Source organism: Uloborus diversus, chromosome 10, assembly GCF_026930045.1.
Source record: "Uloborus diversus isolate 005 chromosome 10, Udiv.v.3.1, whole genome shotgun sequence".
NCBI lineage: Eukaryota > Metazoa > Arthropoda > Arachnida > Araneae > Uloboridae > Uloborus > Uloborus diversus.
In genome coordinates this window covers 86,121,112-86,137,191 of record NC_072740.1, presented here as the reverse complement: position 1 = coordinate 86,137,191, position 16,080 = coordinate 86,121,112, and the positions used below count along the sequence as shown (strand labels likewise).

At 32.7% G+C, this 16,080-nt stretch overlaps 1 protein-coding gene across 1 annotated transcript in view; it reads right to left on the bottom strand.

Moving 5' to 3' along the window:
• Window positions 1-12,804, bottom strand: part of LOC129231517 (LIM/homeobox protein Awh-like) — a 136,697-nt gene extending 123,893 nt beyond the window's left edge. The window contains exon 1 of the mRNA XM_054865854.1: window positions 12,712-12,804. Coding sequence (XP_054721829.1) covers window positions 12,712-12,768 — 57 coding nt within the window. The 5' untranslated portion in view covers window positions 12,769-12,804. The remainder of the gene's footprint in view (window positions 1-12,711) is intronic.
• Window positions 12,805-16,080: the final 3,276 nt, after the last annotated feature.

The window sequence follows — 16,080 nt, the reverse complement described above, 5'->3', positions numbered from 1 at the left end:
ATCCCACTTCGCGCGGGGTTAACAAGAGGGGCAATCCGCGAAGCATTTTGTGGAGAATTACTGAGATATAATCGCTCAGATGGGTGTCATTACAAACCTCTTGGGCATTCATATCATGCGTCAAAAACACAGTTCCGTTTAGAAATTAGCGTTCATTTGTCAATGTTGAATCATAGCTTTTTAGAACTTCAGCGGTAATTGGGATCACTTGAAGCTTGTGTAAAAGTGAAAAGTCGAAGCTTTTTACGATGGTGTGTATTTTATTGCTACAGTTGTGTTGTTTAGAACTCGTTAGTTAAGCGTAAGATTAGTGTTAAGTACTGATAGAAATGTGTTTTTAAGATTTAAAATTATTTTTAAAAAATGAAGTGTTTAACGATTTAAAAATAATATTACGAGTCAAAATCCTTAGATTGAGTCACAGCATTTTAGAACTGGAACGGTTTTGGGGATTACATCAAACTTGTATAAAAGCGGGAAGTCGAAACTTTTTATTATGTGTGTATTTTATTGGTACAGTGTTGTTTAGAACTCGTTAGTTAAGCATAATAGTAGAGTTGAATGCTAATAGTAATTGTATGCATGTATTTTTTAAATTTGAAAATATTTAAAAAAATAAATTACTCAACGATTCAAAAATAATATTACCAGATTCTTAAGATTGAGTCATGGCATTTTAGAACTTGATTGGTTTTGCAGATTAATTGAAGCCAGCAGGACCGGATTTGGAAGTGTGGAGGCTTCCGGCCAACGAAGGAGTGGGGGCCCCTAATCAGGGTTCGAAAAGATCATCATATTTTCGAAGATATCTGATATTTTGATATATATCCAAATATTTTGATATATATGTGTATATCCGATATTTTCGATTTAAAAAATTTCCATTCAAGTCATTTCATCAAATAATTTTTAAATTTTTGAGCTAAGAAAAGAGAAGTTGTAAGGATGACCTGCAAAGTCATCCATTTTTCGGTTTTTTTTTTCTTTTACTTACTTTTTTTCTCTTTAACTCATAGGTACAAATTACAAATTAAATGAATAAGAAAAATATATATTGCTACTGAAATGCTCGATCAAATAAAAAAATGATAGTAAATGGATACTTGCAATCAGGGCTTTCTGATATATCGATAATAATATTATATTTGTACAAGCATTCTTTGTAAAAATAAAAAACAATATCTGGGAGAAAAAACGTAAAATTTGCTGACCCGTGAAAGTTAGGATACTTTGTAAAAATTTTATTGTGGGGGCCCCTTTGTTGTGGAGGCCCTGGGGCAGTAGCCCCACCTGCTCTCTCCTAAATCTAGCACTGGAAGCCAGGGACGCCTAAACTTAAATGTTCGGGAGGGTCAAAGTTCTCAATTTGCCAAATTTAACTCCAAATCTTACCGAATGATAAGATATGGTTATGCATAAATACGTACATCTAATGAAAATGAACATTCGGGTATTTCATTTTTGCAATTATGTCTCCAAACTTTCCGAATCGTCAGACAAAATTTTGAAGGGAAAGGAAATATTTTGGGAGGTCACAGTGACCTCCAGTCACAGTGTCCTTCCATCAAGATGCCCCTTCTTGAAGCTGGTATAAAAGTAGAAAACTGAAACTTTTTATTATGGTGTGTATTTTATTGCTACAGCAGTGTTGTTAAGAGCTCATTAATTAATCATAAGTGCAGAATTAAATAGCAATAGAAATAAGTTTTTGAATTTAATTATTCAAAAAATGACATGTTCAACGACTAAAAAACAGTATCATGTGTCAAACTGCTACTAGTAGTAGTAGTAGTATCTTTAAGTAGACTCATAGCGTCATTAGAACTTAAATGGGATCTTTTGAAGTTTACATAAAAATGGCAAGTCTAGCCTAACAAGCAAGTCTAGTCTAAAACTTGTTTTTTATGAGGTTGAATCATAACGTTTTAGATATTCAACAATAACTAAAGTTTTAATTATAATGGGGGGAATTGAAACTGAGACTTTTTGTGAAGTATCTGTATCTATTGCTACGGTGAGTTATTTAGTTGTCGCAAGTATAGCAAAATTAATACATAAGTAAATATCAATAGAAATCCTTTTTTCAGGTTTAAAATTATATAAGGAACACAATGTTAAAACGGATTTAAAAAACACAAGTAAAAAAAAAAAAGAAAAGAAAAGAAGAAAAAAAAAAAAGATATCATTTGAGGCAGTGAGAAGTAAAGGAATGTAAGCGGACATTTTCGAGTTTTGAGTAAAACGCGTTTAAAGATAACTTCCTCGGTAGGCAATAAATAAATACCTTTGTGCCGGGGAATAACAGGAAATATCCAACGTTGTTTAGATTACAGAATACACGTGTTGCGGGGTTTCAAGGAACCCCTTTTTCATTTCAAAAGTGTGAGTTTCTAGATGTAAATACATCCAGTAAAAGCAATGAAAATGGATAGCAGACAGCTTAAATATCAAAGTAAGCAATTAACAAAAGCAAAACAAGACAAATGGAACTCAAAGTCGAAATTTATTGCATGATTCCCTCCCAGAGAAAACCGTTAAGCAATAAATAAGTAAGCAATAATAAGTAAAAAGATCCATAAAATATATTTTGCAGTCAAAATGAAACCGCCTATTAATAAATTAGCAATAAATTTCATGTTCGAAAAATTTTTTGCTACGAATCAACTGCCACATTTAGCGAAAGGAAGAAGAAACATAATTCAGGAAAACAGAAAGATGCTGGAAAACAACAGAAAGTTCAACAAGTACAAAATAAAACAAGAAATGGAAACGTAACGACAGAAAAAAGTAATAAAGAAAGACATTAAAAGAAACCACCTATAACACAATGGAGAACAAATATGAGATCATGAAACTTTTTTCTAAACCATGCTGCATAGCAGCAACTAGGGCTACTAGTACCATCTCTTGCCCCAAGACAGAGGAGAGGTTCACCTATCGTGTGTACTGGTTATCTCCAAATTTTTAATTTTGCCACTTACATCCCTTTGCTTCTCACTGCCTCATTTGTACTGAAAGCTTATTTGTGCGTTGAGAAGTTGAACCATTAGCACTTGCGATCTTGAATCCCATTTGAGATTTTTTGAAGCTCGAATTAACTCTTTATTATTATTATTGCAACGGAACGGTTTTTAAAATTTCACTAGTTTAACATAAAAATACTATATGGTTGACCGGGGTAGTTGTGAATGGTTTTTGGTGTTTTCAAAAAAAAAAAAAAAATCATTAATTTGAAAAAAGTGTTTTAAAATATCACATTTTAGAATTTAAACATTTTAGAACTTAAACTATTACATCAATCAGGATGTAGGGTAAATACTTGGTAAGTACCCCTTTTAGAACAGTTCGTTTTTGAAGCCTTATACAAAAGTTTTGAAGCAAAAAAAAATTTTAACTTATTTTTTCTTTGACATTATTGTGATAAACAAAATTTAATCATTATTTTCTAAAATAATGTTTTAAATTTTCTTAACCATTACATTTTTTAAAAACTCTCATGGGTGTCTCACTTATCCCATAAGAAGAGGCAAGTGGGTCGGTCCCCCCACTTTTATTTAGATTCAAATCAAGCATATTTAAAAAAGTGGCAAGTGGGTCTTATTTGATAAAATATGTAAATGTTTATTATGATTTTTTTTTTTTTTTGCAAATGCATCCGTTTATGAGGTACTTACTATCATTTAAATCTGTATGACGGAAAATTATAAAAACAAAACAAATACATCTGTGGAATTTATTGAATGCCTAGCGGTAAATATTTTACTTGAAGATATAAAAGGGTGTCGAGTAAACGTAATACAGTTGATTAAGATCAATTTTGGTGAACTAGACAAAATTATGAGTTAAAAAATAAATTGGAAACACTCAATGGCGGCCCAAATTTAAAGTTCGCTAAAAATGGACCATTATTACTTCATTCTTAGTTCTAACCCAATTTCCAACATCATCTGCATCAGACCAAACAAAATCGTCGCTGTTTCTAATTCGTTCTTGCAAATTCAGCAGCATTTTTTTCCTTTGTATCATCAGCTTCCAAAATTAGAGCTACATAATACTTTATGGTTTTCTTTGATGCAAGTTTCACAAATACATAGTCATCTGCTTTGGCGGTTTTTGTAGCTGAACTATCAATTGGTCTTCATAGTTACCTTTTGTTTCATTAATAGATATGTTTCATCAGAGTTGCTTTTGATTTAAAAATTGTCACTATTATGGGGGCACCCACTTACCCCTTATAGCAACAATTTATGGGGTAAGTGGGACCCCTCCCCTTAAACACTTATTAAAAATAATTTACGCAAAGTTTAATATTACAGTATGCACTTTAGGTTAAACTATAAACATGAAAGTTACATTAGCATGAAAAATAAACCTGGAAGCACTTATTTGAAAAATGTTGCTTGAACTCCAGAAAAAATATGTTTTGGAAATTTTTTTGACATAAGTTCTATGACTTAGGAAAAAGTTCCAGGAATCCAAAATATATGCAAAATCAATCACTGTGTTGAAATGTGACATGGTCAGTGTAAAAAAGTATGAAAGCCATAAGCATATTTCAGATTTTTTTTTTTTCTTTTGGCTTCTGGCAGAAACTGCCAAGCACAACTTTTTCAATTCTTGATCGTGAAAGACTTGTGTACCAAAAAAAAAAAAAAAACCCCTTCTTTAACGATTTCTTCATTTATTTTTTTTGAATTTGTTCCTGGAATGCAACAAAGACATTCCTTCTCTATGCGGAACTTTTCATTTTCGTAAACCGTGTTTTATTTGCAGTGGTGAAAGTTGTTCATGTGATACGTTTTTTTGTACCAAGAATGAAGCTTTTTCTTGGAGGCCACGGATCAGAGGTTGCTACAAATTTATCAATAAATAAATTAATTAATCACTGAAAATCGAAAATAAATAAATAAATTTTAAAAACCCTAAAAACTGAATTTTTGGGAAAGCGGTTCGTAGTAAGCAAATAATAATTACAGATTCGTTATTCTCTGCCAAAAATACACAAGAAGCTCATATTTTCATCTAAGTGATATTTTTCATGCTATGTGTCATTTATTGATTTGAATAAAACCTTAAAACTTTCAGTAAAAAGAATGCACTCAAATCATAATGCTGATGTAATTTAAAAATTACTTTATAAAATAATATTTTTTTTATTAATACTAACTCAGTAAACCAAAAACATGTCCACGAGATCATTGACAAGACTCGACAAAATATCTTATTTTCATTTTTTTTTTCACTGCTGCAAAAGATGAACTGCCGATTAAATGAATCGGTGGTTAATTGAACCAACCGCTTTAATGAATCAAATTGTCTAAAACAGATCAAAATCCACCTTTATTGAATTAACCGGTTTATTGAATCATCCGCTTTATGGAATCAAAAACTGTGTAGAACAAACGTGATTCAAATAAGTGGCAACCACTGTATTTAGAAAACATTTTTGCTCAATTGAAGGCAATCTTTTGACTCCTAAATTATCACGCTAGTTTGTTAAGTATCCTTTTATTATTATTATTTTTCATTTCCTGTATGATAGCAGAAGACCGTAAGTTAAATGTGAGAAGAAATGCGAGAATCTCTCCATAGTATCAGCTTTAACTTTTCACCGGCGGGAGGTTGATATATAGATGTGGGGGAAAATTCACACACGTTAGACAAAAGCGTAAAGCATTACTATAGTTATGAGCCGGAACAAAGCGTTCGTGCTTTTACTCAGAAGCCAATGTTGTGGCCATAAATTGACTTAAAACATTTCTTTCTCTTCACTAAAGCGGGCAATGACAAGAAACTTGCAAAGCGGTAACATCTTAATTTCACTGAAGTCAAAAAATTACAAAGTTTCTTTTCCACAATATGATTTTTGAGAAGAATGAAAATAAATAAGATGATTTCTCAAGCGTAAATGGGATTAAGTTGCTTCAGCATGCGTAAAATTGCAGAAATTATGCAAAATGTGAGTTTTTACTCTGACTTTGAGATGGTTATTCATAGGAGGATAATTGAATTAATAAATTATGGGATCAGCCGGTAGAAGATAATAAAGTCTTCAAAACAATTATACCGAAAAATTTACAGGTTGGGGGTTGGGTGATGTGCTATGCATCTTCAAGTAGTTAGTGACAGATCCGCAAATGCATCATGTACTTTGAGTAAGCACGTTTGATCCCCCCCCCCCTCCAGGAATTTCATAGTTTTTATATCCCACACTTGGGGTGAACTAAAAGTAGACAGTTTTCAGACTTGCAGTTAATCTTCTCCACGCACTAAATAACTGCATTCATTTTTCTAAAACGAATAAGTGCGATTGGTCTTTTGAGCGCAATTTCTTTAAATGAAAATTCATGTATCATCCTTTACACACCATAAATAAGAATATTAGTTTAATTATTGCATGTTTTAAAAACAAAGACGTATAGTTTTACTGCTTACAATTAATAACCACAATTAATGAATCAATATTTATATCTGTACCTTGGAGGGTTATAACAATATGTCCATTTTTTTTTTTCAAAATGGCATTACAGAGTTAAAATCAGCTTTTCTCATATTTCCTAGAGACATAGAACACTATGTCCAAAACCAGTTATTAATTAATTGATATATCGTATTTTAAAAGAACATAAAGTCCACTTTCATAGAGGGATAGAACACCATGTGGTTAACACTACTCTCGTGTAAAGTTTTGAAAATGGACGTAGTGTTGTATCCCTCCGAGGTACATATATATATACATAATAATCACAGGGCCCGACTAACTCAAAGGACGCCCTAGGCCCACAATAATTTGGAGGCCCCCTGAAGACTCTATAGCGGAATACAGTGGTTGATTTACAGGTTTATTGCTGATCGGAATGCTTTTTTGGAGTCATTTATGTCTGTCACAGAACTATGTTAATAATTTATCATGTGCATTATAAATCCCCTTTGAGGCCCCTCATAATTGTGACCTATTAAATTTGCTACTGGCAAAATGAATAAAAATTCTCCTTTAAAGAAGTTTATTTCCAATTGACAAGTCATTATTTTATTATTACTTTAAAAATACACGTATTTTTCATAGAATTGTAATGCTAGGCATAATTTTGCAAGTAATTTGGGGACCCTTTAGGAAGTTGGAGCCCCAGGCCTACGCCTAGTCGGCCTGTGCAATAATGAGGGTTCAGGGCCTGATAACATTATTGCGAGTACCATTAATAAGTGCATTAACATAATAATGGTACATGTACTCGTGCAACGAATAAGATCGTTAGCGATTTCTTCTTCTTATAAGTACACATGATAAACTCATCTATTTCAGAAAAGCTAAAGCAGTCATAGTTTTCTTCAAACACTTAAAAAGCGGTTGATATTTTTCAGTTTAACACAAATATGCGGTTATTCTTCTCCACGCGCACCTAATAAGCGCAAAGTTTTTTGAAACATATAATCACGCTTAGCCTTTTGAATGTAATTTTCTGGAACGAATGATGAATTTTTTTCTTTTTGATCATAGAATTTGAAAAATGCAACTCGAAAGAAAAAGAGCTAGAGACACATACATAACATCTACTGAAAAGGAACATTGGGCATCATTGAAAACAATTCTAAAGAAGAAAATAAGAAAAAAAATTACAACGCTGCCTCCTATTTGTCGAATCAATTAATCAAAATGTTTCAAAGAAAAAAATTTTTTGGAGGTCACACTGACCTCCGGTGACTTCCTATGTGGGTAACCGGGGGGGGGGGCGCAATTTCTTTACTTCGCCAGGGGTGCTGAACCCCATAGTTACGCTACTGAATACGTATAGCAATTTATTAATTACAGGCTTTAAAAACAAATAGAGACGCTTATGTTTACTACTTGCAGTTACTAAACAAACTACGATTTTTGGCACAAATAAATACACATAAAACTATCGTGAGTACTAAGTACCATTAATAAGTATATAAATTAACATAATAATGGTACTTGTATTTGGGGGTGTTCCAAATAAGAATGTTTAGCTTCCTGCACAAAATTAATGAACATAGTTTGAACTCAGAAAGGAACAATCACGTTTAATTTACTCCTTGCAAATAACAAGCATGTTATTTTACAAAACTTACTTTATTTTCTGAAACACATGAGCACACATCATCTACACATCAACAAACTCCTTAATGTAATAATCACATCCGTGTAGTATTTAAATGTTTGATTTCAGCATAGCTCAGCTTCCAGCGCATAATTGCGAGCAGCGCATAATTAGCACGATTTTTTGAATGACCAAACATTTTCAGTTTATACCGCAAAATCAATATCCACTTTATAAAATTAAGTTTTTTTCTTCTTCAACGAATAAGGCCGCATAGTCTTTTACGAATGATTCATTTGTGCAGCAATCGAATAATTCCACTTTTAATTAAATCAGAAGATTCAGAATCATTTTTTGCAGCATGCAATCGATAAACGTTAATTGATATGTCAGAAGATTGACCATATTTAGTCTTTTTCAAATAACCAGTAATAACTCCATGAAAATATTTTATTTATTTACTATTTATTTTCCTTATATTTTTTTGCTTTCTGCAAGAAATAAGTATGTTCAATCCACTGTAAATCATTAATAATTAATAAAGTAATCGCTTTTTTTCTTTTTGAAAAACCAATAAGGAAGCTTAACTTCTTGCACTTAAAACACGAACACATATTTCTGAAGAAAATAATCCTGAAGTGAAATCTAGACGCTAAATAAAAAAGAATTTGCAAAAAAAAAAAGGAAAAGAAAAAGAAAAATTTAGACACGTCTTTCGGGGTTACAAGAAACGCCTTTTCAATGGAAAAAAAAGTGAGATTGTGAATGCAAAAATATTCAACAATAGCTAACACAGACAAAGCTTTTGTCACAATATCTTTACATCCATTATCCCCGTTTTTGCGCTGAAAAAGGGCTCCTCGTAGCACCGAGACATGAGTAAGATTTTGTGCTTCATTAACGCCGTTGACTATATTTTTACTTTTCAGCACAAAGGTATTCATTTATTTTGGGTAATCATAGCTTATTCTTGTTCTTACCCCTTTCATTACCAGTATCTACCCCTCACTCTCAATATTTTTTCTTAGAAAACAACTTCCATAGGTCGGGAGGGATTCATTGAAACTGTGTCCCATTGGTTTGCTTTAGCAGGATACACATGCCCCGTGGTACTGAAAATGCAGTGAGAAACCAAAATATTTTAAATCAGATCTATCTCCTACAATTATTTGAAATTTCCCGGGAGACGCTTTATGTTCCGGTAGCGATCCCCAGACGAAAGGATTAACGTTTGGAGAAGCAAACTGGAATAAATGTAGGGGAAAGTGAGGCAAAGTGGAATAGTTAAGATTACTTGCTTTTTTTTTTTTTTCAAAATGAACGAATTGAAAATGTTTTATGAAAATTACGGTACATAAAAAAAGAACTTTATGTACCATAACTATATTTTATAATAAAATTTGGCATTGAAACATTATTTTTTATTTTAGTCCGTAAATTTGTACCTTCAGAAAAATGATTAAATTTGTCACTTTTTTCATTAGGCAAATTGAAAAATAAAATAATTTTCTAATGAAATACTTTCTATTCAATTACTAAAGATATTTTTGCTCAAATAAATGAAAGAATGTATGAATGAATGAATGAGAAGAAAATGAAACAATAAACGAATAAATAAGATAAAATATGAGGAAAAATAAATAAATGAACAAAATAGTGAATGAATAAGGGAATTGTTAAATGAAGAAATGTAAATGAAGTAATTAATTACTGAATAAGTAAGCGATCTGTTAATGAATTGAATAAGTAAATGAAATGGACTTTTTCCCTTTGCCCCATCCACTTTTCTCCACATGCACTTGACTAACTGTACAAATCATTTAAAATGCAAATGAGCTTAGTTTTAAACAAATACTCCACGAAATATTAGTAAGTCTCAATTAACATTTGAAATGTTCATAACGAGAATTTTATCATTTAATAACTAAGATAATTTTTGATTTGAAACAAAATACTACAATATGAATATCCGTTTTTGAAACTTGCCTGTTTTGTCATATTCTTTGATTTTCAGAGGTAGTTTTTTTCTTGACTGGAATAGACTACATGTGTTACTACATAGTCAAAATATTACTATGTAGGTGGCGCTAATAACGGAATAAATATATCCCCATTTCACTTTGTCCCGCTATTTCATTTTCCCCCATATTCCCCTACTTTTAATTACGGATAATCGATGTTGAGGCAGATTTGAGAAACGATTAAATGACGTAGAGATGAGTATGCTGCAGGTAAACGGCAGTATCTGCAAAAATGAGTTTTTGAGATAGTTGAAGAAACACGTTTTGGATTTAATACTAACAATAGGGAAATGTTGGAATTAGACGTTTCTTTCGCCCTTTATTTATTTTGTTTTCTGTGGGAACCAAATAAGCAAGCTTGTACAATAAAACTAACGTACAATAGATGACAAAAATGCAAAAAAAAAAAAAAAAACAAAAAACAGAAAACTTTGCCGTTACTGCTCTTTACTTGCCTTAGACAGTATGGTAATAGAACATCTTTCTCTAATCAGTTCAGAATTTTAAGCTTTGCCTTTTAATTTTCAGAACATAAGGAACCCACCCGTATCATAATATGAAGCACATGCTTTCTAAAAAGATTTCCTGATACGAAAATAATGATTTGTACCATGAATCGGGATTTACAGATCATTATTTTTCAGAAAGTGTTAGACAGTTAAAATTCAAAGTTTAAAATTACGGGAGCAAAGCCAATATTGTAGACGTCATAGGGAGCATTAGCTCATAAAAATAAATTTAAATTCATGCATTTAATAAGAAACCAGCTGAAGGTATAAGAATTTCGTTTAATCATTAAATCTAAGTTTTATTTTCAGTATCTATCATGAGTGAACTAGGGAAAAAAAAATAGTTTGGGAAAGGTTTTCACGTTTTGAAATTACCTTGACTGTAAGATACTTTTTGGCGAAAAATTCTAAACAAAAATAATAAGTAAAGTAATAAAAATAATAAGTAAAATTAAAATAAATAAGAATATAAATAAATAAATAAACAAGTAAATAAATAAAATAAAATGCTTTTAAAGCCGTTCAATGTAATTATTTAAAGTAACAAGAAAAGAGACGCAGGAAATAATATCAGCTCTTCCTTTTTCTAATTATGTGTAAATTATGTGATATTTTCATTTTTCAAAAAATTTCTGAGTTCTCAGGTTAACGGAGTTTGAATAGTTACAAATAAATATCGTCATTACAAACGACGCAATATTTGAACAATCAAGTAATAAATAACTTTTACAAAACACGAAATTCTGCTGCATATCTTGCAGAGGCAGCATAATATGAAACTAAAAATGTAATTTATGAGTCTACAGCTTAAATCTTAAGCCATCGAACATTTATGTGTTTGAAAAACAATGCTTTCAAGACACATCGTTTCCAAAGTAGAAAAAATGTGTACAATTTATTAAGTTTTGAAACATAAATAAAACTAAGATTTTTAAGTACACAAAAAATATAATTAACTATTTTGGATGAGAAAAACAAAAAACTAAAACTGTAAATGGATGAATATAATTAATTGTTATAAAATTTAGTAGTATAAAAATGAAAATTTGAAAATTACCAAAGAATGAAAAGATGAAAATTAACAAAGGAGACTTTTTTCTTTCCAGTCTGAATGTTTGTGTTTTACAAGATATAAATTTCAATACGTTAAAAATTTTGAAAAAAAAAATAATTAAATGTTAAAAATCTTTTTGTAGCCTCTTGTTTGAAAACCGCGCAAAAATGTTTAATTATATTCGAGCAAAGAAAATTCAACGTGAAAGACATTTTTCTGACACTTATGCAACAGCACAGAATCTTCTAATTATACACTAATTAATAAAAAATGCGCATAAAATATATTTCCGTAGACTACATGCAACAACAGAGGAACTCCTAATCATGCGCTGATCAAAGAAAGTTAAATGCTAAACAACCTTAAGCTGTACTGCATGAAAACCCCTAATCACACGATACTTTAAAAATTGAATGTTAAAAACCATTTCCTAACCTTATGCAATAACATGGAAGCCCCTAATCATTTTTAACATTTAAATTATGTTGAATCACATCTCGAAGTACTCCTGTTTTAAAAAGATAAACTGAATTTTTTTTTTTTTTTTTTTTAGATTCGACCAGATTATAACCATATTCTGACATTATTAAAATAACTCTAGCAACGGGACCCCCTCCCCATATGCTAGTAAAATATTTTTAAGGCACATAGAGTGTTGCTTAAGTACGGTCATTCAGGGTATTTTTGAGCCACTTCATATTTTTTATATTTATAGTATATTTTAAAATTATGAAGAGCGGAATTCTCTTATTTTATGACCTCGCCTGCAAAAATGCATCACTAGGACCTCTAGTTTCTTATTTATTTATTTATTTATTTAATCCTTGGTCAAATAAACTAAAAAATATAAAATGACCTAAAATTATCCAGGCTGGCTCAAAGACACCATGAATGACTAATGTTCTTGCAGTAAATCAAGCACAACTATTTTGTCCAAACAGCAAATCTTCATTGTTTCATTTTTAAAAATCATCCTTATTATGAATTTATTTGAAGCAAAATTTATTTTGAACACAAAAACGCAATTCTGGTCAAGTGAATGTAAACAACAAATGACAGCACAATACCTTCATAATTCTAACTGCAACTTGGTCATCTTCAGACAGCGCTGTTTCCGAAAGCATAACGCGATAAAAAGGTTCGTTTATCCCCGGACGTCTTTTACAACTGCCATAACTCGGCACTAGATTTCACACCTCAGGATTCTGCGGGAGCTCGGGAGGAGCGCTCATTGGGCGAGAGACTATCGAAGGGGCGTGGCCCGAGGCGGGCCTCTTGAAGCTAGATCCTCTTAAATCCTTCTTACTTATTTTCAGGTATCGCAAGAGAGGCTGAGCGATTCATATCCCTGTCTCCCTTAGGGGACTCTTCGGTTACCCAATCCTTGGTTTTTCTTTCAATTGATTTTGCTCCCGTCTCATTGATGCGCGTGGAATTAGAGGCATACGCAATGACAAGGAACGGAAGTGAAGTAAGAGGTCTTAATCACTGGATGGTTTAAAGTTGCGTTATGGCAGCGAGTACGTCCACGAAAGCAAGCAAAATGTATCGTATTTATTGTCGACATCCCAACTGCAAGCATGCGTTTTGTACAGGACTGTCCATAAATGAAGTCACGCTTTTTTTTCAACATTTATGACCCTCCCCCCCTCTTGCCACAAAGTGTCGCACTTCACTTTACCCTTTCCCCACCCCCCTTTGTCACTTCTCCCGCTATTTTTTGTAAAATATTCCTATTCAAAATCTGTGATGTCACACTTCTTGTCATCCTCTCATCCCCTTGCCACAAACGGTCACAATTTCACGAACTCCCCTCCCCTCTCAAAATGTGACATCATTTGGGGACAGCCCCTAAAGTGAATTTTTTACTTGAGTTCTCTCCCAGGACAAGGCCCGACGAGAGGCCACGTCTGCCTAGTCGGAAACTAGGGACCCAAGCCTTTGGGGGGACCGACGACACCGATGCAAAAAAAAAGTAGAAAGAAAATCAGGAAAGAAAGAAGGAAAAGGGGGGGGGGGACTCTGAATAAGAGAAAACGTAAAGATTAAACAAAATTTACTCTTTCGGTATTTGCTGTTGTGGCACTTAAAATAGTTAATTTTTTCTACAAAGCAGTTCTGATTTTTTTCTCCCCCTCCCCTCTTCTTTTCTTCCTTTTCCTAGTTTCTTTTCCCCCTTTTTTTCTTCTTACCCCTTTTCTTTTCTTTTCTTTTCTTTTTTTCTGATTTTGAGGGCGGGAGGGGCCCGGCGACATAACTGACAAGGGGTATTTCTTGGCTCTCTGCGGCCCTGCTCAGGACCGTCTTTCCGATATTCCAGGAGGAAGGCAAAAGAGTGTAATCAATGCAAATTTAATCGGAAAATAACCAAAACTATGCATACTAAAATGTTAAAACATTAATTTTCCTAGTCGGGGGAGAGAGCAACTCCCCCCTCCCTAATCCCTCTAAATTGTGCTCTCCATCTTCCGCAAAGATTCTCGAGAATCCCCCCATGCTCCGTTCCTCATCGCCGTTAGAAATGAATTACTCACTTACGAGTATTCTTAAATAGTAAAAGAAATTTACGACGATTCTATTCTCGATCAGAATCACATGCCCAAATCTCCCCAAATTTCCATCAATCTGACTAACAGTTTAGTCAGAACATACTTCAACAAGCCATTTCGTCAAAAAAGGCGAAAATTTCGTGAGATTTTAGTTTACGTGAGTTTGGGTAACTTTGAACCATGTGGGTTAACTTTGCACTACTTCACCTTTTTTAGTATAATTCATTTCAAGAGACACAGTAGAAGGCTGAATGATGCATTCTGTTGACCAAGTCATAATATCAGTTTTCTACTTTTTATTTCACGAATAAGTTCGCAAATTTTATCATCCAATAATTTTTAAGTCACCTTGATAGCTATTAAGAAGCTATTCTTGAATGCAGATTTGAAATCCTGAAATCACTCGTCCTTAATAAATTACAGAAATCTCTTGCAATGCCATAAAATAAAAATGGAGAAATTTTAAACACAGAAGAAAATATTTTTCTGGTTCAAAGTTTCACAGTTATCACAATTATTCTAAATCCCTTTGTTCCCATGGTACAATAATTGTTTCAAGTGACAGGAGAACTTCAAACCGGGTTAATAATTCATCTTAAATGGATTTATAACTATTACTTCTTAATTTTAGATAATTATGGAATTTTTCTACAGTTTTTCCGTACGTGTTTCTTCTGTAGTCTATCTAGTTTTGATTGTATATGCTCTCTCTATAAAGAAACATAATGTTAAAATTTATAGACAAAGGTTAGAACAATGCTCCACCTTTTGCCTCGACTTGGGAAAAGTTCTGTTTAGTCAACGTTGAAGATCTAAAGTTCAAACTCATTTGAAGCACTGAGAAGCAAAGGGATGTAAGTGACGAGATTGAAAATTTGGAGATAACCAGTACAAATGGTAGGTGAACCTCTCCTCTGTCTCGGTACAAGAATAGTAGCTAGGTGCCGACCATGATTTAGAAAAAAATTCCAATGAAAGAATACCTGGAACTTTATCTTTAAACGCGTTTTACTCAAAACTTGAACATGTCCACTTACGTCTCTTTGCTTCTCACTGCCTGATTACTTGAGAAACATTGAGTTGGTTTGCAGTGCATAAAGGTATAGCAAACCACTACCGTAGCATCCCTTGGGCAGTGAACGCTATAATAAACTGAAGGGGCGATCAAAGTGGTTCGCTTTCGTCTGCTAAAATTGTCTAACAGCCCACAGTGCACAATTTTGAAATTTTAGCACAGTAGGCTCGACACATCTAATACAAGACAGCCGTACAATTTTCTATAAGATCTGTACTTTTGGAGGCTCCTAGACCGGGCCTTAAGGGCCTAATTGTAAATCAGGCTCTGTCAGTCCTACACTCTTAATTCAAAAGAACGAAAAAATAACTCTTAAAAAGAGTGAAATCTATTGCGGGTGCATTCATTCTTTCTGAGTGCTAGCTTTATCGAAAAAAGACGCTTTACGAAAAAAACCAAGACTAAAACTTTTCCTTATTGGCGTAAAATTCGGAAACACTCTTTTGAAGAGCGAAAAATAAAAACATTCTTTAAAAGAAGGACTCAAAAGTATTTTCATTGGTTCGATTCTGTCACGTGATTTTGTTTAGAGAGAATCTTCTATACCTCCACGTTAGGCTTAACTAACGTTGGTCGCGAATACCAAGTGGATGTCGCTATCTGAATGTCTTCATTTAATGAATTAAAACACTATTTGTTGCCGAAGGAGGATTCTGAAGGAAATGCACAAAAACTGAATGGTAAGTGCGAAGAATTTTCTTTTTTATTAAAACTTGTAACTGTTAATATTTCTTGAACTGCTATATCGTTACAAATCACCCACGTGCAATGTTACGGCGAACTTTTTGTAACTTTTTCTTCCAAATTAATGA